General features: G+C 39.4%; 1 protein-coding gene across 1 annotated transcript in view; it reads right to left on the reverse strand.

Moving 5' to 3' along the window:
• The window catches only part of LOC122797900 (zinc finger protein 26-like), a 122024-nt gene that overhangs the window by 21481 nt on the left and 74123 nt on the right, over positions 1–26420 (reverse strand). Inside the window, exon 2 of the mRNA XM_044066418.1 lies at positions 24060–24248. Within this exon, the coding sequence (XP_043922353.1) occupies positions 24060–24248 (189 nt within the window). The remainder of the gene's footprint in view (positions 1–24059; positions 24249–26420) is intronic.

A 26420-nucleotide genomic window follows, 5' to 3' on the forward strand; every position in this document is an offset into this window, starting at 1 on the left:
TAGAAAGGCACCGGAATGTAACTTTAAGTAGGTAAATGATAAGCAAAATGTAAGACTCTAGCAGTGAAACTGGAATATAAATGACTGTAAAAGCAATGAACCACCAGTCCTGGAGCAGAATTTACAATACCCCCCACTACTGCAATTCTACCATAGTCTAATGCACCATACTATATAGAACCCTATTAGTAATACTCTTTATGGGAAAAAATGTCATAAAAGACTAAATAAGGCTCATATCTGGTAGTAGTTCACAGTTCTACCACAAAGACTAGGGCCGCAGATAAGGTTCAAAATATAAACAGCTTTACAAGTAATTCAACTTACGGAGATAGACGTGCAGTATAATGTATAAATAATGCTAAGATCTTACAGTAATACACAATATTCCCACAACTACAAATGAAGCCACATGACTAAGGTCCCAGAACAAACTAAAAAAAAAAAAAAAATACAAATACATATCTTTTTTGGCTAAACCATGGAAAACAGCAGAAAAGTCCAATAAAACATCCACATATGTCACTATAAGATCAACTTAAAATATTTAAGCAGAACTGAAATAACAGCTTTTTTCCTTCCTTTTTGATGAAAAGTTTGTTTCTCACAGTTCAGGGCTTTCCACAACTCTCAGAGTCTTGAACACATGACTGTGGGTACTCATAGCTCTATGCTGGATATAGCAGACTAGCTACAGAGGGGTTCAATAAAATAAATCCAATATTGGAGCTCTAATCCTATGACTCTTAGCTACAGGTCAATGACCCTAGGTAGGTTAGAACAAATATTAGGTAATCAGTCTAAAAACTATTGAAGGCATCGCTGAATGACCTGAGGTCAGGATCAAACCTTGTATCCTTGTATGTTGAAGACCTTAACCATTATGCCAAATCCACCCACTGTGTTTGTCTAGTGTGTAAAACTGAATAAGTCAATTAACCAAACATTTCTCCTTGTTTGATCCAAAAAATGGGAATGGGAATCTCACCGTTCATTCTTTACTGATGGGTTCGGAGCTGATCCCTCGGCTCCGAGTCGGCACCTACTGCAAAGCTCGAGGATTTCAAGTAGCTCGAGGCCAAGTCCCTATCCCATGATATACCCTGAGTTACCTCAGATCTAGTTTGCTGCTGCAACTGATCAGAGGTTCCTGATAGCTCGGGCCAGTATACTTTAAATACTTTACTATTTTACAAATATTGTTGTTAGTTTTTCACTATAGTATATAGATATTTAGGTTACATAAGCTCTTAAAGCTTTATATATAGAGTTCCCTTCACTGTGTGCTGTTTCTTAGCTGTATATTTGGCCTTGTTTTTCTTATAGGCCTATTTAACTATTCTGACTAAACAATTCTTTATTCAGTGAATTTTTGTCACATATATTGTTAAAATACTATTGTGTGATTACTTAGCGAGAGTTTACTTGGTAGACTTCTCTGTGTGTATGCATTCCCACCAATCCCGTTGATAACCAAGGTATTACAGAAAGCCAAAACCCTGGGAAGGACCATCATTCTAATACCTCCCTATTGGCCTCGTCAGATTTGGTTCCCCTTCCTTCGGCTTCATCTTTTGGAGAACCCCTGGATTCTGGACCCAGTTCCAGACCTTCTGACGCACTTGTTGGGGGAACTTCATCCCTCTCTGCAGTCCCTGAAGCTGACAGCTTGGCTGCTCCACTTCCCATCATAGCCAGGTTCCATAACCTCTGCAATGAGACAAAGCAAATTCTCCTATCATCTCATAAATCCTCTACGAGGAAGCTATACTTCAGCAAATGGAAAAAAATTCTATATGGGCTTCTAAAAACAATATTGATCCTTACCAAGTCCCTATGGCCTCTATTCTAGATTTCTTAACCATGATATTCAGTAAAGGAGCTGCAGCAGCAACACTCCATGTTCAGCTTGCTGCCATTTCTAACTTTCATCTGGGATATGAAGGATTGAATAGCATGTTACACAAATTATCCAAAATCTTTCTCAAAGGGACCTTTAATAGTAGACCACCTGTGAAATCTCCCTATTCTCCATGGAATCTAAATTTTATGCTTTCCCGCATAATTCTTCCGCCATTTGAACCAGCTTCCTCATGTGACCTCAAATTTTTGTCATGGAAAACCATCTTTTTAGTGGCTATTACTTCTGCCCACAGAGTGTCAGAGCTTCAGGCCTTATCTATTAAGCCTCCTTATTTTATTTTCCATGCTGACAGAGTCTCACTTCAAACAAACCCCTCCTTCTTACCCAAAGTTTTCACTGAAATTAATCTCAACCAAATTATTGATTTGCCAGTTTTCTTCCCCAACCATTCAGACAGTTTAGAGTACATGCTGCACAAACTTGATGTTCACAGACAGCTCCGATTTTATTTGGATAGAACAAAAGATTTCAGGAAATCAGACCAGCTTTTTGTTTCATTCTCAGATTCCAGGAAGGGTAGGCCAGTGGCTAAAACAACTCTGTCTAAATGGCTATCTGATTGTATCACATTTGTTTATTCAGCTGCCAATATGCTCTTGCAACATAAAATTAAAGCTCACTCAATCAGAGCAGTTTCTGCATCATCTGCCTTTTCTGACAGACTTCTTATTGATAACATTTGTGCAGCAGCCACTTGGTCAAAACCTCATACCTTTATCACTCATTACAAAGTTGACAGGGCCTCCTATGGCTCCACGGTCATGAGAAATATACTCCTGTGAGCCACCCGAGGTTGATGGTGCTTGGGATGCTACCCATCAGTAAAGAATGAACGGCGAGACAGAAAAACTTCACATAAAGAAGTTATGTACTTACCATAATGTTCCATGTGAGTTGTTCATCTCATCTTCATTCTTACGTCCCTCCTTCCTACCCCCTCCTGGGCTTTTAGAAGAATGCTAGATCCTTCCTGGTTACTCAACCCTTCTATACTTTCTCTCTTATGGAGTTATAGAATGACATATGGTATTATTTTACACAGCAAACAAGTTCTGAGGTAACTCAGAGTGCATCATGGGATAGGGACTTGGCCTCGAGCTACTTGAAATCCTCGAACTTTGCAGTAGGTGCCGACTCGGAGCCGAGGGATCAGCTCCGAACCCATCAGTAAAGAATGAAGGCGAGATGAAGAACTCACATGGAACGTTATGGTAAGTACATAACTTCATTTTCTATGTCCCTTGAGCCTACCTGGTTAAGAAATGGGTTTTATTATTATGACTGATAGGAAAGTGCATGATGTACATGCAGAACCAATCATGTTATTGTATGACTGACAGGATACTGCACGGGTATATATATATATGACCAGAAATGAAGGCATTACATAACTGACAGGCATATGGCTGTGTGTGCACCACAAATGAAAGTAATAAATGATTGGCAGGATAATATATGCATATTTGGGCTCTACAAATGATGTTATTAAATAAATGACAAGATAGCTTATGGGTACATTTTCCCTGCTTAGAGGTTACAGCATACCACAACACAGGAAGAGGCCAAGGACCAAAGCAGCCTTGAATTAATACTAAGATCAATGTCTGGACCATTAACTGGCCAGAGGTCAGACAACAAAGTTCAGCAAAATGATAAGCAACAAAAAAAATCCTCAGGTGTAGCAATGATACCAAAGCAACGCCTCACATGCATTAGGGAAACTGAAAGGTTTAAGTATACATCCAGGACTATGACTCATGACAGCTGTGTTCTCTAACAGATTAACTCTTGAGCTCATCCCTTGGTTGGAAGTTCAGATCATAGGAAGTCATTAGGCTAATGATCCTAGGGCTGTTACAAGCCTAATCAGATTCTGCCCACGTTTCCATGATTAGCAGCTATTGCCGCTGTCCAAGAGAGACACAGGTGGAACCCTCAGGGTGAATTTACGGTTACTCATCCAATCATCCAGACTGCACCTGACGAGAGACAAAGAGGTGCTCTGCTTGGCATGAATTTGGGGTCTGTTCCACAGGTGCGGTAACCCCTGGGAGACAAATCGGTCCCTCCAGCAGGTTCTATTAATGTCACATACCAGGTTAAGGTCTTTAGACTGAGTAACCCCTGAGCCACTGGACTTACAGATATGCAGCATTTCCAATACAGCAGAGTCAAAGATTGCCTTATACACAAGGCAAAGATTGCCACTGAAGCAGAGTAAAGTGGCAGTGATTTCAGCTGATCCACATAGGACAGATGCCGAATACCTTGAATTATCCTTGTGAGGAACTTTTGTGGTCTCTCCAATTACTGCAAGTGCCTGGAAAGGTACATACCAAAAGGAGCATTGTACTCAGTTTTTGTACTCAATTATTGGCCTGATGAGGGAAGTGTACAGGGAGATTATAACTTCTTTTTTTCTAGAGGCAATGCCCTTACTTATCAGATGAGCAATATAGAATGCCCTTCTTACCACTGTGGAGACATGATGATCAAAGGTAAAGTTGCTGTCAACCTGTGTGTCCAGGTCTGTCACCACTGAGTTCGTGCTTAGGGTGTTTCTACTAATGTGGTAGTTAGCAGGAACATCGCTCTCACCGAAAGGAATGAGAATACTTTCTTGCATCGAGTTTAAGGCCATGACTCTGGCACCAGTTATTTGTTTATGTAAGACCCTCTTGTAGGATGTACTTTGGAGAAATAGATTCCAAACAGTAGAGTTTCCAGGACTGATGCCTGTGGAACACCACCGGTTATGGGTCTTCTGTTGGAGGTGGATTCCCCTGTTTTGACTGTATGGGTTCTATCTGTGAGCCAAGGTGAGGGACAGGTGGAAGGAATGCCATGGAGTATGTGTGGTGGGGACAGGGGAGTGAGTTTTCATAGAATCGGTCAGCTAACAAGTTTGCTAAGCCCATGGGCTCAGTGTACGTGGTATCATTAACTACCAGTTTGGCTCAAATCCAGGTCTTACCTTTTAGACTAAGGATGTCACTAAAGAATGCCTCATGGTGGTCCTTAGTTGAGGACACTAATTTAAATCATATTTTGCTTTGGAGGACTTCACAAGAAGTCATATTTGCTTGGTTAGGCTAAGCAGGGAGTGTTTCCAGTTTAGGACCTCTTCCTCTTACTTTTGAACAACAATTTCTTCCTCTTATAGAGCCTGTTAATGGCAGTTGTCCACCAAGCAGGTTTGCTCTTCCTTGAAGAGTTTGTTTTGGTTTTACCAGGTACAGCCATGTCATGCAGTTACACAGGTGTTTGTAAAAAGCATTGGTGTAGGACTTGACATAGTTACCACTTCCATCTGAGGGGGCAGGTGAAGTGAAGCTAGTTATACCATCTCTTTGTTAGGGAAAATGTATTGTCTCATAATTATTCTTCACAAAATGTATATTCATTTCCAGTTTCCTTCATAAATGAGTTAAGTAAAATGTTTATAATATGTTTATGCAACTAATCAAATGCAATGTAGAATGACATATTTCATGTGTTTTACAACTGCATTCTCTTTTATGTCACATCAAGTGCAGTATAATAGGATAATAATAAAATAAAAGTATAATAAGTGCTGAAGGAGTTAAGGGATGTTTACTAAGTTTTGAAGAATGGTTCAAATGTTAATGAAGGAAGGAAAGAAAACATTGGGCCCGATTCAATAAAGCCTCCACTAAGTGTACACTAAGGGGACACGACATGCACTCAATAAAATTCTTATCACATTTTTTTGTGCTTTCTAGTCACTCAGAAGATTATACTAAGTGTTCATGTAGTCTTCACTTTGTGGTAACCTTTATGAATCCCCGTCAATATTTAAAGCTGCAAGAATATCAGTAAGAAAACTAAAATTAGGAGGAAGAAGGTGTGAGTTATGTCTGTGTTGTCTGATCACTCAGAACAGTGTACACTTAGTGTAGGCATTACTGAACCCTGGCCATTGTGTCAAGAAACCTTTTGTAAGTTCTGGCCTCCACAGGCTGAAGGATGAGTCATTCCCAGGATTTCTGTGTAGATAATGTATGTTGGTACTAAATGGTACTAGGTTGGAGGGCAGATTCCTAAGCCCAGGCTGTCTATGTTTTTGAGAGGCCTAATTGTCAAGTGTTCACATGAAGCTCTAAGCAAGAATCATGAGGGCATATAATATTTTTAAAGTTATTGATTTGCTAGCCAATATGTAACGTCAGAATTCTGCATGCATGTAAGTGATACGAAATGGTATATAAACGGCATGTTTCTTCTACTCAGGGAGATTGATCTGAAGATTTGAGAAGGCAGTATCCCAGCTCTGTGGTTTGTTTGGTTATAATAAAAAGAGTACTTTGCACATCCTGAAATGTTATTCTTGACTCAAGACTAACAGGTAAATCTCTTTGTTATTTATTCATAGCTTCATAGGTTAGTAATAGGCTAACTGCCCTTGCAAGCTATTTTAAGCCTAGCCAATTATCCCTTGTGAGACTCGAACCCTGAACCTTGAGTTTGTAAGGCAAACACCTTAACCATTAGGCCACCCTCCCAACCCCAAATATGTTTATTTGTTATTTATTTATTTTGATGCTGTACTTTAACAACAATTAGTGGTCTTATATTTATAATGGGGCTCTCTATAAGCTTCCCACCAATGGCTTTAAAAATAGAACCTAGATTTTATGCAGACTGTAAGACCAGTAATTTAGTATATTTTTGTTTTTGTACTATATGCCAGCTTTTTCCATTGGAAAGACTAATAATTCTTTTAAAGATAGAATATTAGAACATTACAGGGACATAAGGAATTGTAAGGAAAATAATGCACTAGGACAACATGCGCCACACTTTGGTACTGACCATAATTTTAAATTCATGGCTATAGAGATCATTCATACTAATATTAGGGGTGGCGATGTTAGGAATATTACTGAGGCTGTTGAACAAAGATGGATTTTGATGCTACAAGCAGATAAACCATCAAGTCTTAATGGGGCCACCTCTTTGAAACCTTTTCTTATGGGACGTTCTTTGAAATGTCACTATGTTTTTACTTACTTATAAATTTCTAATGAATTTTATACTATACAAATGTGCTTTTTACTAGGTATACGTGTTTAATTATGTAGAGCTACTGATTGGATACTGAGTGCTTTAAATTGTGGAGTGATGTTGCATTAAATTAGTCTGATGAAGCGATCTATATGTTCATGAAAGCGCTTACTTTTTTCTTACAATAAAGTGTTTTTTTTTACCTGAAGCCTGGATATTTGATGCCATTATTCTTGTTTTGATTCCTGTTACAGTTGTTTTTGGCATCAAATAGTACTCTTTGGTCCTGGTTTTGTTGTTTTATACAAATTACAATAATGCTGCATTTCTTCCACCACCTCCTCGCACTGGAAGGAGTCAGGAATCACCATACTGACAATGTCAGGGTAATGAGACAGAAATAAATCTTGATCCTCTGCTGAAAACAGATCAAAAGGTACCCTATGTTAAAGTAGAAATACATTCAAAGAAAATTCCTTTCCTGGTGGACACTGGCATCACTAGGACTGTATTAAAAGTTACTTCAGATAGTCAGATACCAGTATCAAGACATAAAATAAAGGCAAATGGAGTAGCAAATGCTACTAATACATATCGTGTTTCAGAACCTATACCCATTTATTTAGGTCCAGTTGAAGAAAGGCATTCCTTCCTCTTGAGTACTACTGCACCAGTAAATGTGCTGGGGAGAGACCTATTAGGCAAACTGGATTGTACTACTTACTGTACACCATAAGGGGTGTATTTGGATGTTCCAACAGAATCAGAGGGGGAAGTATTGGCCAAAGCTGAGGAACAGCCTGTTGAAGGCATACAGACAGCTGAAAAACTGCTGCAGCAGGTACCTGCTAGCCTATGGGCTAAACATGCTAATGAAGTAGGTATATTAAAAATCTGAAGAACTAGTAAAAATAAAACTGAATCCATCCAAACCTAGAGTTCTGCAGTATCCACTGAAACCAGAAACAGAGCTTGGAATCAAACATGTTATTCAGTCATTGATACAACAAGTAATAATTGTGCCTGCTAAAAGCCCTTGTAATACACTTCATGTGAAAAAGCCAGGAAAAGATACTTATAGGTTTGTGCAAGACTTGAAGGCTATAAACAATGCAGTATTACCAACTTTTCCTGTGGTTTCAAATCCAGCAACAATACTGAGTTGCATACCACCTACAGCAAAATATTTTTCTGTGATATATCTGTGTTCAGCATTCTTTTCTATACCTATCCACCCTAAAAGTCAGTTTTTATTTGCCTTTACTTATCAAGGACAGCAGTATACATGGACATGGTTACCACAAGGATACACTGAATCAACTTCATTATTTTCTCAAATTCTAAAAAAAACGTATTTGGAAGATGTGACATTTCTGGGCAGGTCTGTGTTAGTACAACATGTAGATTTTGAACATTTCTTCCCTATTGTCGGCTGGGCTGCTGTGTATACTGTTTGTGGGCTTGACCTAAAAGACCAGAAAGTCATCCAACTGGAAGTCATTGGAACTAATATGGACCCTGAAATTTTCCCACCAGATCCCTGAGAGGCCAGATTTTATAAGACTGTGAAACCTGGTGAACCTGTACATTACTTTCCTAGAGACCAGCAAGTCATCCAACTGGAAGTCACTGGAACTAATTTGGACCCTGAAATTTTCCCACCAGATCCCTGAGAGGCCAGCTTTTATAAGACTGTGAAACCTGGTGAACCTGTACATTACTTTCCTAGAGACCAGCAAGTCATCCAACTGGAAGTCATTGGAACTAATTTGGACCCTGAAATTTTCCCACCAGATCCCTGAGAGGCCAGCTTTTATAAGACTGTGAAACCTGGTGAACCTGTACATTACTTTCCTAGAGACCAGCAAGTCATCCAACTGGAAGTCATTGGAACTAATTTGGACCCTGAATTTTCCCACCAGATCCCTGAGAGGCCAGCTTTTATAAGACTGTGAAAGTATGTGTCATTCCAAATAATTGACACTTGAAACAATACCTCAGGTTTAAAACCCTAATAGGTTAGGCACGTCCCCATTCAGGATAGCCAGCAGCCTATGACCCCCTCCTAACATTTGTTCTGGCCCTTTACCAAAGCTCATAGTCAGCTTATTCTCTCCTATTGTATCAATTGGCCTAACTCCTCTTTCTTGTAGCTTGCTACCATTGCTCGTGTGGGATAGTGACAATTGACTCACTGGCCACTAGGTGGCACCTTAACTGTACTACTCTGTATCTCAGTCTCTCCAACTATCTCTCTACTTGACCTCCCAACCCTATTTTTTTGTGCCGTTTTCTATTTTTCCCCTTTTCAGAGCTTGCCCTGCCACTCCCTAGCCTTGTTTTAGTACACTCCTTGTACTACCTCCTTACACTCTTACCTGTATATATACCTTACATAATCCTGTGACGCTACTTCCACTTTCTCTCACTCTCAAACTTAACCGCTGATTCTTTCCCATTCCACTGATTGTTTTCTGGGCTCTTCACTCTCTTGTCTCTGCCCTCTCCATTCGCCCTTTGGGCTCACTCCGCTCCCCTACCTTGCCCCCAAATCTCACCCGCCCCCAGTGCTCCTACATTTATTGCTAGAATGACCACACCCCTACCCAAACCTATCCAATAATATAACAAACCTACCTAATCATAATCCAACCTCTAATCTAAACTCCACACCCACTTATTAACTCTCCTACCTCCCTACCTAATTACTGAAAATTAAACCACTTCCTCTCCCCTTAAAACTACAATCTACCCAACTCCTCCTCTTTACTTCAACAAATATCAAAATGTTCACAATAGTTATCCCTCCAATACCTAAATTATCAGCTTACTACTTTTTCCATCTCTTTTAACTACCTATCTATTAACCTGCTATGAATACCCACTTCACCTCACTCTTACTATTCCATATAAACAAACCTCTACACATTTATTACCTGTCTCTCACACCTTCTTAAATCTCCCTGCTGAACTCAACTTCCAACTAGCCAAATACCACAGACTAGTACACCTCAAACTAAGCAAACCAAAATCTAGGAAACTGACAACATTTACAAACTTCCCCAACCAAAATATTTTAAACTCCTTCACCTACTGCTGGATGGTGATATCAATCCTAACCCTGGCCCACACCACACCAATACCTTTAATAAGCAAGACAAAGCTATGCCATTATCATCTATCTTACCTACCAACTCCCTCTCTATTGCTCACATCAATATAAGAAGTATTTGTAACAAAATTACTCAAGTCCACGCCCTTCTAGAAACACATCATTTTGATATCTTATGTGTGACTGAAACATGGCTAAAACCTACCATCAAAGACAATGAAATAACACCACCTGGGTATAACATCATTAGACTTGATTGCACTACCAAAAAGGAGGGGGGGGTAGCAATTATCTACAAAGCACAATTCCAAATAAATCTTATAAATCAAACTCTCTGCCTAGATAATCATGCAGAAATAATTAGCTCCAAACTTCAAGTCAATAACAGTAAAGCCATAAACATCATATGCGTTTATCTTCCCCCTGAAAACAACATCAGCACACTCGAATGCATCCTTAGTTCACTCTCCACCTATCTCCCTCAAGAAACAATAGTCTTAGGTGATTTCAATATTGATTGGTACTCCTGTAATAACACAAATCCTACCACCCATATAAACCTACATGGCTTCACACAACTCATTAATTGTCCCACTAGAGCTAACAAAACCAGCAACAATGAGACCACCTTAGACTGGGTTCTCACTAATACCCCTGAACAATCCTACCAAACAGGTACCCTACCAGATGATCTAAGTGATCACTCACCTACTTACGTAATTAGACATAAAACTAAACTAACTTTACCAACCACTTTTAGAACACTCCACTCAAAAAAAGAATTTTAACTCTGACCTTTTTCTAACTGACTTAACACAATGCAATTGGTCCCCACTAAAAAATCTCCCACTTAATGAAGCAGTTGAACACTTTAATTCCACATTCTTAGCCATCCTGGATCACCACGCCCCTAGTCGTACTATCAGAATTAAAACCAAAGCTGCACCCTGGCTGACCAACAATACTAGACAAATAATGATCCTCAGAAACAAATCTTGGGCTAAATGGTGAACCACTAAAAACTTAACTGACCGCCAAAACTTCAGAGAGCTTAGAAACAAAACAAAAATAGCCATCCTTGCTGACAAAAAAAATTATTACCTAAAAACACAACAAACCTACAAAAAGGAACCTACAAACTTCTGGGCCAGCATTAAAAACCTATTATCCCCAGGCCAGTCTATCACACCTAACCCTCAAGACTCTAACCCTGAGAATCACACACAAATAGCCAGCGACTTTAATACATTTTTTACTAATACTATCCAAACTCTTGCTAGCCACCTAGCTCCTGACACCTCTAAGCTACTCTTACCTACTTCAAATCCACCTTCCTTTCACTTACAACCAGTATCTACCTCCTTTATCCTATCACTGATCCAAAAACTAAGACCTAGCACCCCCTCTGCAGATAAACTTCCTGCAGAATTCCTGCAAATTGGAGCCAAAGCAATTGCCTATCCTATTTCCATTCTGATTAATAGATCCATAAATGAAGGAATTTTCCCCTCAACTTGGAAAATATCTCACATCATCCCACTACACAAAGGGGGTAAATCTAATGACTATTCTAACTTTCGCCCCATAGCACTTCTATCTCCTATAGCTAAAATAATGGAAAAATGTATCCATAAGCAACTCCTTAACCACCTTCTGCAAAACAACCTACTTGCTAACTGCCAACATGGATTCAGACCCTCCCACAGTACTACCTCAGCACTTCTCTCCTTTACCAACTCCATCAACTATAACCGCAACAACAATAACCTTTCATCTTCAGTCTTTATTGACTTATCTAATGCCTTCGACATGGTTAACCACAAACTTCTGCTACATATACTTAAATCTCTCTCACTTGATCATCTTTCCCTACCCTGGTTCACATCTTACCTTGAAAATCGTCAACAAGCAGTTCTTTGGAAAAATTCATTATCTAATCTCCTTCCTATCTCTTTAGGTGTACCTCAAGGTTCTATCTTAGGCCCCCTTATATTTTCTATCTTTATTAACGACCTCCAATGAGCTATCCCAAATACTACCTGCATACAATACGCAGACGATTCTACTATAATCTGCTCGGCTAAATCTCAAACTGAACTCCAAGTACTCACACAACAAGCCTTTACCACTGTCGAGCAATGGTTCTCTGACCACTGCCTACTCCTTAACCCCAAGAAAACCAAATTGCTCTTGTTCTCACCTTCCCGTAAATCAACCCCACTAGACTTCACTCTTACCTCTAGTGATAATACTCTTATTTCTCCAGATTCCACTACAAAACTTCTAGGAATTACTATTGACAACAATCTTAGCTTTGACTCTCACATCAATACGACAATAAAACTAGTGAATAAAAAAATAGGATCCCTTTATAGAATCAAACCCTTCCTTACACCTGAAACAAGAACCACACTAGCCAGATCTCACCATATCTCTTCTCTTCTATATGCTTGCCCCATATACACAAATCTTTCAAAAAACAACCTTAAGAAACTCTCAACATCCTACCACAACATTGCTAGATTTGCTACAGGTTCCCCATTTAGAACTCACCACTGCCTGAACCTAAAACAACTAGGCTGGCTAGAACTTCCTAACCAACTTCTACTTCAACAATTCTTAATAACTCATAAGATCCTATATCATCCAACTAAAACACCTATACTCTCCAATCTCATCTCACCTTATAATAATTTGAAGCAACTACGTTCTTCCAATAAATTACTTATAAAAATTACCAAACCCAATAACTCTTCGGTCGACTGTCTCTATTCCAACTATGTTGGAAAGAAGTGGAACAAACTTCCCTCTGATATCCTAGCACTGTCTTCTCTCCCACTTTTTAAAAGACAACTGAAACTTCACCTAAATAAATACTGGCTTTGCTCCTGCAATAAACCTGACTAACTCTGTGTCCTCCTCTCTATCTGCTTATGCTCCTTATACCTATGATATGATTGCCCTATTATAGGATCCTCAGAGAAATAGCTTATCTGTTACATACTGAAAAAAAAAATGTTACTCTGAACATCTCTCTATGTTACTTTTAGTTAATGCTCTGATTATACTGTACTCCTTTTGCTCTGATTATAATGTTTATTTCCTGTACTAACTACCTCTCCACTTAATATTGTATTGTATACCTCTGTTTACTGGAGCTTTTCTCCCCGGGCCTCTACTGAAAATGGACATATATCCAGCTAGACTAGCCCGGTCAACAAATGTAAAATAAATAAATAAAATAAAAATAAATAATTTACTAATAGTATCCGACTCTTTTCAGCAGTGTCAGCAGGATACACTACCTCTTCTGACTATCCTTGCAGGAAAAGCACACAAGGTATTGAGAAAAAAATTGCAGCTATGTCATCTCAGATACTTTATCTTGGTCATTTGATATCTCAGGTTAGTAAACAGGCATTACCATCTCGCATTCAGGCAACAGCTAAGGCACCACGTCCAACTATTCAGCAACAGCTTAGATCTTTCTTAGGTATGACAGGGTATTGCAGACAGTGGATTTCTAATTATGCAGAAATTGCTAAACCTTTGACAAATAATTTAAAACAAGATACACAGTAGTCCCTTCCTTGGGATAGTGAAGAGTAAAATTAATTTCAGAATTTAAAGCAAGCTTTAGCTACTGTCCCAGCTTTACAGTAACCAGATTATGGAAAGACATCATTTTATTTTGTCATGAAAGAAAAGGATTTGTTCATGGAGTGCTTGCACAAAATCATGGGGACAACTACCGTCCAGTAGCTTATTATAGTACAGCACTAAATTCTGTTGGAAAGGGATTTCCCACCATGTCTAAGGACGGTTGCTACTGCTGCCATTCTAGTCAATCTGGCAGAATCACTGGTGCTTGGGCATAATCTTACAGTAGCCATCCCTCATTCTGTGTCGTCTCTTTTACTTAGAATGAAAACCCAACCATTCTTGACTGCACATCTTACTAAATGAGCACACATTACTTTCAGATCCATCTATTTCTCTGGTACGCTGTTCTGTCCTGAATCCTGCATCTTTATTACCTACTGTTTAAGATGGTGAAGATCATGATTGTGTGTGTGACTAGCTATCTGCTTTCTCCTAGAAATGACTTAAAGGACACGCCTATACACGATGCTGAATTGAACCTATTTGTAGACGGTTCTTGTGGAAGAAATCAAGAGGGATATTTAATAGGTTCATAGGTTCATACTAGGCTATCTGCCCTGGGGCAATTATAAGCCTAGCCCGATTCTGTATGGCTTACGCCACCCCTTGATTTGAGTATACTGTGCCCTTTTTAAGGTTTAGTTTACTGTGCCTCTGTCTAATAGTGACACGGGAGTAATCCCTGGGACAAACCTACGATCCCCCATCCACTTATCGAGATTCTTCTTGAAGAGATTCAGTGAGGTGCTCTGCCTCACATGAACTGGAATTCTATTCCAGAGCGAAGGGAGCCTCTGGGTTATGAACCTGTCCCTCCAGCAAGTTCTATTTATTTCTGTGCTGAGGTTCAAGTCCCTCAAGCGTGTGGCTCTAAGGGATTTAGATTTACTGAGGTGGAGCATGTCCATTAATTCTGGATTTGACATAGCTTTGTATGTCAGGCATAGATCGCCTCAAGTAGGCGGTATGCAACTGAGTAGCTGGATTTTTTTAACCGAGCAGCATATGGCATCTGTTTGAGACCCTTGATCCTCTTGGTGAGATACTTTTGGGGTCTTTCTAATTGCTGCAGGTGTCGGGTAAGGTACATCCCAAAAGGGGCATTGTATTCTATGATGGGCCTGATGAGGGATGAATAACCAGGCACGATTACCTCTCTTGATCTAGATGTGAAACCCTTCGTGATGAGGTGGGCTATGTAGAAGGTCTTTCTAACCACTTTGGCAATGTGGTTTTCAAAGGAGAGATTGCTATCAACTTGGGTCCTCAGGTCCCTAATAACTTTCTCTGTACTTAATGGGTTTCCGCCTATGTGGTAATTTGTGGGCACATTGTTTTTGCCAAAGGGTATGACTATACATTTTCTGGCATTTAGCTTTAAACCATGGCGCTGGCACCAGTTATCTGTCTCTGTGAGACCTTTTTGAAGGATGTTTGTGTCAGCTGGAGAGTTGATTATGGCCCAGTTTGCAGTCGTCTGCGAACTTGGTGAGCCATAGTCCTCCCACGTTGCCTGTACCTCGGAAAAGTATATACCGAACAAGAGTGGTCCCAGGACAGAACCCTGTGGGATGCCACTTGTGACCGGTTTCGAGTCTGACATGGCTCCAGCAACTCTCACTCTGTGGGTTCTGTCTTTGAGCCAGTTTGCGACCCATCTTGTGACATAGGGGTTTATATTTAAGCTGGATAGCTTATCTATGATGCCCGAGTGGGGTATTGTGTCAAATGCCTTTGCAAGGTCCAGATAGACTGTGTGGACTACCTTCCCTTCATCTATGGCTTTGGTGACTGTTTCAAAGAAGTCAACCAGTTTCAAAAGGCAGGATCTGCCCTTGACAAAGCCGGACTGGGTAGGATCTAGTGTCTGTAGGTCCCCAATGCCTTTGTTTATGAGCTCCATGATGATCCTCTCCATAGCCTTGCAGACTAAGCTAGTCAGGCTTATGGGGCGATAGTTTCCAGGGTCCGTAGAGGCTCCACCTTTGTGGAGTGGGACCACTGTTGCTATACGCCATTCTGTGGGCACATATCCTGTAGTGAGGCTGAGATTGTATAGCTGTTTTATTTGAGGGATTAGTTCCTCTTGTAGTTCATGTAGGATGCAACCTGGGACGCCATCTGGTCCCATGGAAGCAGTGTTTTTTGCTTTGGAGAGGGCAGCCTTCACCTGAGCATCTGAGATGTTTGGGAGACAGCCCTCTGCCGGGATAGATACTTGCTCTTTTGGGGGGGAGGGGGTGGAGAAGTTTGCACTGAACCTGTCTGCCAGGATATTGGCGATGTCTGTGGGTTCAGTGTATTTTTGTCATTTAGAATCAACTCAGAACAAGTCTGGGAGTTGCATCCCAGGTTTCTAACATAACTGAAAAAAGCCTTATGATTGTCTTTGGTGTCCTGTGCAATTTTTCTCTTGAAGCTGGCCTTGGAGGATTTTATGAGGGATCGTATTTTTTGCTAGTACTGATCAGAGATGCCTTCCCTATTAGGGATTTTGCTCTATCATGTAGTAGCTTCCTCCTTCTGTTGTACAGTTTATTTATGGCAGGGGTCCACCAGACTGGACGCCTGCCTTTGGATGATTTTGTCTTGGTTTTGTTTGGGATAGCATGATCCATGCATTCCTGGAGATGTCCGTAGAATGCATTTATATAGGATTCTGCAGTTTGGGCTGTAGTTTCCACTGGCCCTGGGGCCTTGAAGGATTCCACTTCAGTTTTGAGAAGTGAGAATTTCGCTTTTGAGAAGTTTTTCACTGTGGTTTTCTGGGCTGGGGGTGGGGTCGGGATGTGGACATCCAGTGAAATTAATTTATGGTCTGATCTTACCAATGAGGGATATACTTCTGGTGTGGAGCATAGAGTCCCCATGTTGGTAATGATCAGGTCTAGTATGTTGTCCCCTCATGTGGGAGTGGTGACTAGTTGTTCCATAGCATTTGAGTTTATAATTTCCAGGAATCTTTGGGCTAAGGTGCTGGGGCTTGAGTAGTGCTCCCAGTCAATGTTTGGGTAGTTGAAGTTGCCCAATATAATGGTGTTCGGAGAGATCTTCATGTTCTCCAATGTTTTCAGGAAAGCCGAATGGGATTCCTGACTTTGAGAGGGTGGTCTGTAGGATGCTATAAACTGAAAAGCAGTCTTGCCCACTGTTAGTTGCACATGGATGGTCTCCGATACTTCGTGCAATGCCACTAACCTGGAGGTGTGGATATCCTTGATAAATATGGAAACTCCCCCTCCTTTTGTGGTTCGGTCCGGGTTTTGGGGCCGAAAAGCATCATATGAGGTATAGCCTGTTAGTGCTGGGGTGCTCTCTGGAGCCTTGAACCAGGTTTCTGTCACTGCACAGATATCGATGTTCTCCATACTGAGGAGAGTTTCGAGTGCATGCATCTTGAGGTTAAGACTTCTGGCGTTTGCTTCAACAAAGATTAGCGGGTGTTCATTCTGCCCAAAATAACTGAATTAGTGGCTCTGCAAAGGGCTTGTGAATTAGCCAAGGATAAAGTTACCAACATTTATATGGACAGTCATTATGCTTTTGTTGTAGTGCACGATTTTGGGCAACTCTGCAAGCAGAGAGTTTTCTTAACCTCATTAGGCACTAAAATTAAAAATTCTGTATATGTGAATGATGCATTACAGGCTGTTCTACTGCCCAGACAGCTGGCCACAGTTAAATGTAGTGCCCATGAAAAGGGTGTAGATAGGATTACAAAAGGAAATAATTTGGCAGATCAAGCTGTTAAACAAGTTGTAGAAGGATTTTGTGCAAACTTTCATGTGATGTTACTGCAAAACTACCAGTGATGATGTGTTTGACTTTAAGAAAGTGTCAAGTTTTCCAAACTGAAGTTCAGAGAAGGCTCAAGGATGGATACAGCAAATTCATCGAAGGGTCATGATGGCATCTAGACAGCTGACTGGTGGCACCTACCTCCTTGCTACCTTACCTGGTAAGGGCATATAATTTACTGGCTAATGCAGGTAAGACAGTTTTGTTTAATCAAATTACCCAAAGTTGGTATGCCTCTCATGTCTCCTCTTTGATACTTCAGTATGTTAATAACTGTTAGACATATTTAGAGTATAATGTTAGTAAAAATGCAAACATTAAGACTGCATGTTTACCACCACCTTGGGGACGCTTTGTTAATATGCAGCTGGAGTAACTTTGTCCATATGCCAAAAGTACATAATTTACAATATATCCTGGTAGTGGTGTGTATATTTTCAGCATGGGTGGAAGCTTACCTATGCCAAAGCAAAGCAGATGCAGTAACTGTTGTAAAAAAGCTTATGCACGATTTTACTCCTAGACTTGATGTACCTTCTATTATTAATAGTGACCAGGGAACCCATTTAACAATTACATGATAAAGAAACTATGCAAAATTTTTAATACTAAGTTGAGTCTTCACTGTCCTAACCATCTGCAATCATCTGGATTAGTAGAGAGGGACCCTTAAGAATAATATTTCAAAGATTTGTGCTGAAACAAACCTTAAATGGCCGAGGCACTTCACTTAGCATTAATGAATATGAGTAGTACATTATATACTACAAGGAAACGGAGTCCCTAAGAGATATCAATGGGGAGACCCATGGCCCTTCCAGCTGCTCCCCATTAACTCTAACGGATGATGTTATACTGTCCTACTGTAAAAGCCTTATCCATTGTTTGCAGCAGTATCCTAGAACTGTATGAGAAGCTCTTTCTCAACATCCTGACCAGCGCTGTTCACCAATTGCAGCTGGGTGACTGGGTTTATGTGCAAACCTTCCAGAGAAAGAACTGTTTGAGCTCGAAGTGAAAAGGCCCTTTTCATGTGTTATTAATGACCCTGACTGCTGTATGCTGTGCAGGACTACCAACCTGGATTCACTCATCTCACTGTAAGATGACCTGCTGTGTGGGGAACCCAGATGAATAACCATTACCAGTGAAGGGAGATCAAAGTGCAAAGTACAAATAATCTCTCTCAGTGGAGGACTAAGAAGAAAATCAACTCAAACAGCAATTCATGATGAATCTTGGTACTTTTGCTTTGTTTTTATTGCTGTTTCCTTTTATAAACTGAACGAGAGAAAATAGTTTCTCGTTGGTTCTTCGACAATATGCTGTGAACTTAAAAGTGACAAACTATTGGATGTGTTCCCATATACGTCATCATTCTAGGGAAGGGATTCCCATGATTCCAATCCCTGCATCACAGGTTACTTTTCAACAGGATCTTAGTGACACTAATTTAATCTGGCGTAATGTGACTAATTTTTTTCAAAAGTTGTGTCTTTTACAGCTTGCCACCATGAATCATGGAGACATGCTATGCCAGAAATGTGACTGTTTTATTATTATTATTTCCGACTGGTACAAAGTGATACTGGTACGACAAAGCTCAAAAAACAAACCAATTTAAAACTTTACTTCACTTTATTACATTAATAAAGTGAAGTGAAGTTTTAAACAGGTTTGTTTTTGAGCTCCGTGGTGCTGGTATCACTTTGTTTTATTATAAGTTTTAAACAGGTTTGTTTTTGAGCTCCCTGGTGCTGGTATCACTTTGTTTTATTATAAGTTTTAAACAGGTTTGTTTTTGAGCTCCGTGGTGCTGGTATCACTTTGTTTTATTATAAGTTTTAAACAGGTTTGTTTTTGAGCTCCCCGGTGCTCACTTTGTTTTATTATTATTATTTTCTTATTCATTGTTTAGTCTAACTGGTTTTATCTTCCTGGTGGAACTTTTTGTTTTAATTGATTTTACTGTACCAGTGGGAACCAGCAAATGTAATGACACTAGACATGAACGTGTGTTAGATTCTTTACACTTAAAAAGCTATGACTGAGGGCATGACAGGGGATCGTTAGTACATTTGCAGTAATCGTGCCTACTCCTGGTTACCCACAAGCTGGTCAGGGTGTTGCTTTGTGGGCTATATCACTCCTGCTATTCAGCATTTTGAAGACCCTCCAGCAGGTAGACTGAGAAATAAGTGAGCAATCCATTAGGCACAGACAAGTACTTTCAGACTTTGTTCTTGAGTATGGAGTGTAAATAACAATGCTTGAAATCGCCATGCTTGCTCAAACTCTTCAGGAGGTAGTTAACCACACTTCATATCACGTCAGGATGGCAAACTGAGAAATGACTGAAATGCGAACTGGGATGTTACAAAATCGACTGACACTCAATATAATGCTTGCTGCATAAAGGGGAAGGGGTCACATAGGAAGTTGTTGTTCTTACATTAGTGACTATCATGATGAGCAAGAAAAGCTGGCCAATTTCATGGAACAGAGGGCCAAGGACCTGGACATCACATGTATGCAATGGACACTTTTTGGATGGTTGGGCAGTGTATTTGCTAACCTGGGAACTAGTATGTTGTATCTTTCGGCTTTTTCCCGGTTAGGGGTCGCCACAGTGGAACTCCGGTCCGCTAATGAAAGCTGTAATTGCAAAATGCATAAACTCACCTGCACGTGAAATGCCATTTATGAAAGTACCTGATAATGAAAACTCAATCACCGCAGATGATGAATAATATGATGTTAAAGCCTACTTTATCAAGTTAAGAAAAATGAAAATATAATTATGTGCATTGTGTGACAATGACAGAGTCAAATGGTGGAATTATGTAAAATGTATTGTCTCATAATTATTCTTCACAAAATGTATATTAACTTCCAGTTTTCTTCAAAAGTCAGTTAAATAAAATGTTTATAATATGTTTATGTTAAGAATCAAATGCAACACAGAATCACAGTTCACCTAAGTTGTAGTTGTATATTTCAAGTGTTTTAGAACTGCATTCTCTTTAAAGTCACATGATAGTAAACAAGTAAGTGTTGAGGGAGCTAAGGGATGTTTACTATGTTTTGGAAAATCTGGTTCAAATGTTAATGAAGGAAGGAAAGAAAAGAAAAAGCATTGTATCCGAAAACCTTTTGTAAGTTCTGCCCTCCACAGGCTGAGGGATGAGCTATTGCAAAGATGTTTGTATAGATAATGTATGTTGGTACTAAATGGTACAAGGTCGGAGGGCAGATTCCTAAACCTAGATGGTCTACGTTTTTGAGAGGCCTAATTGTCAAGTGTTCACAGAAGCTCTAAGCGATTATCATAAGGGCATACAATGTTTTTAAATTTATTGACTTGTTAACCAATATTTGACGTCAGAATTTTGCATGCATGTACTTGATAAGAAGTGGTATATAAACTGTGTGTTTCTTCTACTCAGGGAGACTCGTCTGAAGATTTGAGAATGCAGTCTTCCAGTGCTGTGGTTTGCTTGGTTATAACAAAAAGAGTACTTTGCACATCCTGAAGTTTTACTTTTGACTCAAGACTAACAGGTGAATCTGTTTGTTATTTATTTACTTTGATGCTGCGCTTTAATATCTTTGAAGGATATAATCTGCTTTGGAGATGGTTTTTAGTTTAGTTGCTGCTGGGGCATGCCCAGAGTGACAGTTACTTTGAATGAGACTGATTTGTGGTCAGATCTGACAAGAGAAGACCTCAGAGTAGGGGTGCTACAGCAGTCCCCCATATTGGAACTCACCAGATGTTGGCACCCTAGTTGAGGTGTCCACCAGCGGGTCCAGTGTGTTACAGTTAATGAACTCAAGTAACCTTTGGGCAAGTGATTTTGAGCACTAGTAATTTACCCAGTCAATGGATAGGTAATTAAAATCAAAGAGAACCATGGTGTTTAGATGCATCTTGATGGATTCCAGTAGATCCAAGTAGGCAGAGTGGGTGTCTTGATTCATGAAGAGTGTCCTGTAGCTGCCAGTGACTTGAATAGGTGTCTTACTAACAGTTATTTGCACCTGAAGTGTCTCCAGGGAATCATACTGCTTAACCAATCTGGAGGTGTATTTATCGTTAATGAATATTGATGCATTGCCTCCTTTAGTTTTTGCACCTTCCATTTGTGGTCTGAATGTGTGGTAGAAGGTGTAACATGGTATGGCTGGGGTGCTTTCCACTGCCTTGAACCAGGGATCTGTGACTGCACAGATGTCAGCATCTTCCAAGGTAAGGATTGCTTCCAGAGACTGCAGTTTCATGCTAAGACTCTTACTATTTAGCAGCATAACCTTGAGGTTGTTTTTTGATGAAATTTTTATGTCAGGAAATTTGTCCTCGTGACATTGCCTAAAAAAGGCACTATTTGATGGCAAGTGCCTTTGCCAGTAGCCGAAATCCCAGGGGTGGCAAATGAAGATCACCTCTGGCAAAGCATCATCCAGGCTGACAGCAACTGGATTCCTTTAGAATTACACCAGAAACTAAGCCAGTTATTGAAGTGAATGATTTTCTGTTTATATTGTGGTATCATGCTAGGTGAGGGTAATATGCTGCTCATGACCAGGGACATACATGCCTGTGACACATAATCAGACAGCTTAATCATGTCTTTCTTCGTGTAGTCCAGGGAGGTACATCTCAAGCTGTTCACACCAACATGTACTATGACCGAATCATAATGGTACTTATTGTTGAGAGACTTGAGTGCCTGCATGATCTCACAAATCCTGGCACAAGAAAGACAGCCGACAGTGACTTTCTCCTTGTTCACCCTGGTGAGGGGGACGTCTGTGTGTCTCGCTATACAGTCACCTATGTCTAACATATTTAGACACTTGTGCTTGTGTTATTATGTGCACTGTGTGTTTTAGGTCTTACGGTTGGTTTAGTATGCATGTGTTTTGGAGGTCTCTGGTGTTTAGGTAGATATTTTTAAGAGTACCTGCACAGATGTTTCATCTATGTGTATTTTGTGTGTGGTAGGTGGGCTGACAACCCCCTCTGTATTGCTAACTATTACGCAAGAGAGTTGTGATTCCAGATTCATAATGTATGTGCATCTCTCACAAATGGTACAAGGAATGATTTAGATGTAGGGGGTTGCCAGTGTACATGAGACAGTTGCCACACTGCTTCAGTAAACTCAAGTCAACCAGGCTGGTAGGAGAAAAGGAGGAAAACTGACAGGTCATGGTCCCAGGAATAATCTTAGTCTGGCTACAACAGTTGAAGAGGAAAAACAGCAGGGGCAGGTATTAGTAGGTTTAGGCACAAAGACCTCTGGTTTAGGTAATATTTGCAAGGCTAGAGAGCAGGTGTCTGTAACTGGCAATCCATCAGTGCAGCAGTGTGCGATTCTGTGAGATGTACAAAAGTGCAAACAAGCACAGACCAGCCAGTTCAAACACAGGCTTTTAAAGCAGAAAAACAGGAAATAGCTAAAGTTCAAATTATCCAATCAAAACACCCTAAACAGAGCTCTGCAATAGTAACTTTAGGTAGATCAGTCCAAATGGTACCTTCCTCCCATGAGGGCATGGGGGGGGGCTTCTCCAGAGAAAAGATTAACCGTTTTACAAGCTCCAAAGGTCGCAAACACTACTAGATCCATCAAAAACCTGAATCTAGTCTATGCTAGTGTTTTTCAAGTGCAGCAAACAAGTAAAATGAACATAACAAGCAGATGAACAGTAATTACAGTTGTAAGAGGAATTCCAATAACAGACAATCTAAAAAATGCAGTATAATACAGTTGCATGGTTTAAACAGATATACAGCAAATATTGTTTTAGTTAATCAGAAAGTGCAGGAAACAGTAGAAAAATAAGCACTTATCTTTTTTAGTCTCCCAGCAGGTAGTTGGAAAACAGGAGAACAAGGGCAGAAACCCTAACTCACTGCAGCTTTGAGCAAACAAGCACAAACTGGTTCAAAAACAGACATGGGTTTTATTGATAACTCCATCCATTGTTTTAGCTGAAAATTCAAGTCTAACCCCATCCTTCCTTTCCTTCAGAGAATGAAGCTGCCAGAAGTAAGTTATGAATGTCTTCCTGTACATAATTCAAGCTGATGAAATACATGGAGGCCTAGAGCGAAGATATGAGTTACCGTCTTAAAATTAAAAGATTGTCAAAATGAATAATCTTCAGTTTAATCAGCTACATTAGAATATCTTGATTCTTCTAGCCACAAAACTGTCTGTCGAAACTATGTAGTGTGTTGACTAGCGCATATATTCTAACATGTAATTCTGAATTTGATTTTAAAGACTGACATTTCTAAAGTCCATAAGTCTCTGATGTTACAGGTCACTTTTAAACTAATTTTGATGAGTAGTTCAAGCTAGTTTTAAAAAAGAGTTATCTAGCCAACAAACAACTTAATTTTCAAAAAGAATAAACAATATAATAAAAAAGCCAAAGTCCAATTCAATATTTCCCTCCACATAACATCATGGTTGTAGTTTTAAGTATCCCCAAAAATAAGACAGGATATTTCAGAAATCTTCTTACCTAATGAAATCATGTTCTCAAAGTTCTGCACCATCACCTCTCTGTACAGCTCTTTCTCCTGTTTAGTCAGCATCTCCCACTCTTCTTTTGAAAACTTAACAGCAACATCTTCAAAAGTTTCTGGAACCTGAAAGTAAAATACATAAAATGGGTTTAATGCTGCTGGTGTTATTACACAGAAAGATAAAACTGAAATGTTTCAAAAATAAGGTGTATGAAGCTGTGTTCAAACCTGATGCTTTTACAAAACAGTGGAAACAAAAGACAAACTGCAGGAAAACAGAAGTTATTTATATAGTGAAAGAAATTTGGAAGGGATAGAAACAGCCACGTTACGCAATATGAGCACTTGTACAGCAAGATGGATACTTTGGATAAAACTGATGTCAGGCACTCCTTCAAAGGATTGACCTAAAACTAAACAGTTTATAGGTTCATAGGTAAGTACTAGGCTAACTGTCCTTGTGGGCTGTTTTAAGCTTAGCCAGTTTCTCTTGGTAAGACTCAAATCCTGTACCTCTTATATATGAGGTATACACCTTAACTATTATCAACCTTCAACCCCTGAACCAATAACCACAGGTCAAAATCAAACCCTGTAGCTTGTACTTATGAGGTAAAGATCCCAACCATTATACCAACCCATGGGTAAAAAAAAAGGATTCAGTAGAGATTTCAGTCTAAGAGCCAATAATACAAGGGAAATAAAACCATGGATGGTGATGCTTGTTCCGATTGTTTAATATTAAATTGTTGTGAAGATAATGATCTTGTTGAATCCGTTGCTCACATGCACATGACTGGGTTGAATTGTAACTGTCAGTACATACTTTGTCAAAGTGGCTGGTTACTGAAGGAAGATGTAGCAGCAACATGCAAGTGGATTGCTAAAAATGTTGTAGACGTGGGCAATTTCCAACAAACATATTTCAACAAATTATACCTACATTACAATCCAAAGCTTATCAAACAATCCTGTGTTCGTTCATGACTGATTGTGCAGATGCCTGATAAGAGAAGATTTATTTTGATTTATATTTTATTTTTTATAACTGTTTTTCACTGTTTGTAGGAAGAAAAGGATAGCTTATAGACAAGAAGATTTGTCAAAGTGTTGGTTTGTAGTTTATTAATCTTTACTGTTAAAAAGATGTGTGACTGAAAGTGATCGTAAGAAAGGAATTCTTGCTTGTGTGTGACTTTCACAACTGGTACAGTCAGGCAAATAACTTTATTCTACTTAATTTAATGTTTAGTTGTATATTTTGTGTGTGATTTTCTCAAATAAGTTGATTTAAAATTGCTGAATTCTGGGGTATCTGATTTTGATTACCCCTTTTAATATTCTTTATTCACTTGCAGCTGAATACGGATTCCTTAAATTAGTATGTCATTAATGATTTATTAAAGCACAAGTATCTTGTACTATGTACTAAATACTATGTATATTTAAAGGTAACGCCTGATAATGCTGGTGATCTGTGTTTCTCATGTCATAGCTGGATGATTTGCCTACCATTAATAGTAGCAACCCTGGACTTAGTGATCAATATAGGACTTGTGCAATTGGCACGGCTTGGAGAGCTGTTGTTACATATATTAATGACTGGACTGGTGAGATAAATAATGTTAGACAAAGAGCAAACAGAGCACGTTTAGGAAAAGAAGTGTCTATTGTCTGTAAAGATCACTGAGTCCCTGTTGAACAAGACAATATCACTGACAACTTTGGAATTCTTGATACAAGTATTCAGCAATGTAAGGATTCCGAGCATATAAAAAAAAATAAAAACGAAAGAGAGGATGAAGTTCGCAACAAATAACAAGGAAGAAAAAACTGATTAATATCTGTAAAGCAAAAAGAATACAAACTAAAAAGAGCATTGCTTTGTTATGAAACACACAAAGGAATGATAACATTTTTCTACTAGAAAACCTTAATTGTATAGAAAAAGACATATTTTTCCAAAAGAAAAGGTAGAAAAGAGAGGCAAAGGCCAGTTGAACAGAAAGAAATCAAAAGTGAACGTGGAAAGATTGAAGAATATTACTTTAAGAAAAAAGAGGAGAAAGACAGTCACTGACAACATGTCTCAAGCTTTAGATGTACAAAGTCAGATGGGTGAGAATTGTATGCTTGCAAATGTAATATGCAATGAAAACAGTGGGATTAATAAGAATAATAGTGATAAAAATCATTCCTTTGTGATAATGACAGAGCAGATATTACTGAATTAGAAGTTGAAGATTCCGCAGATCTGATCAGAAAAGATTTTCTTGTAATTGGAGATTCAATTATTAGAGGAAATGATACATTTGCAGAGATGATGATGAACAGTGAATAGTGTTATGCTTGCCAGG

The sequence above is a fragment of the Protopterus annectens genome, chromosome 3.part1 (genome assembly GCF_019279795.1).
Source record: "Protopterus annectens isolate FY-2018-M chromosome 3.part1, PAN1.0, whole genome shotgun sequence".
In the NCBI taxonomy this organism is placed as follows: Eukaryota; Metazoa; Chordata; order Ceratodontiformes; family Protopteridae; genus Protopterus; species Protopterus annectens.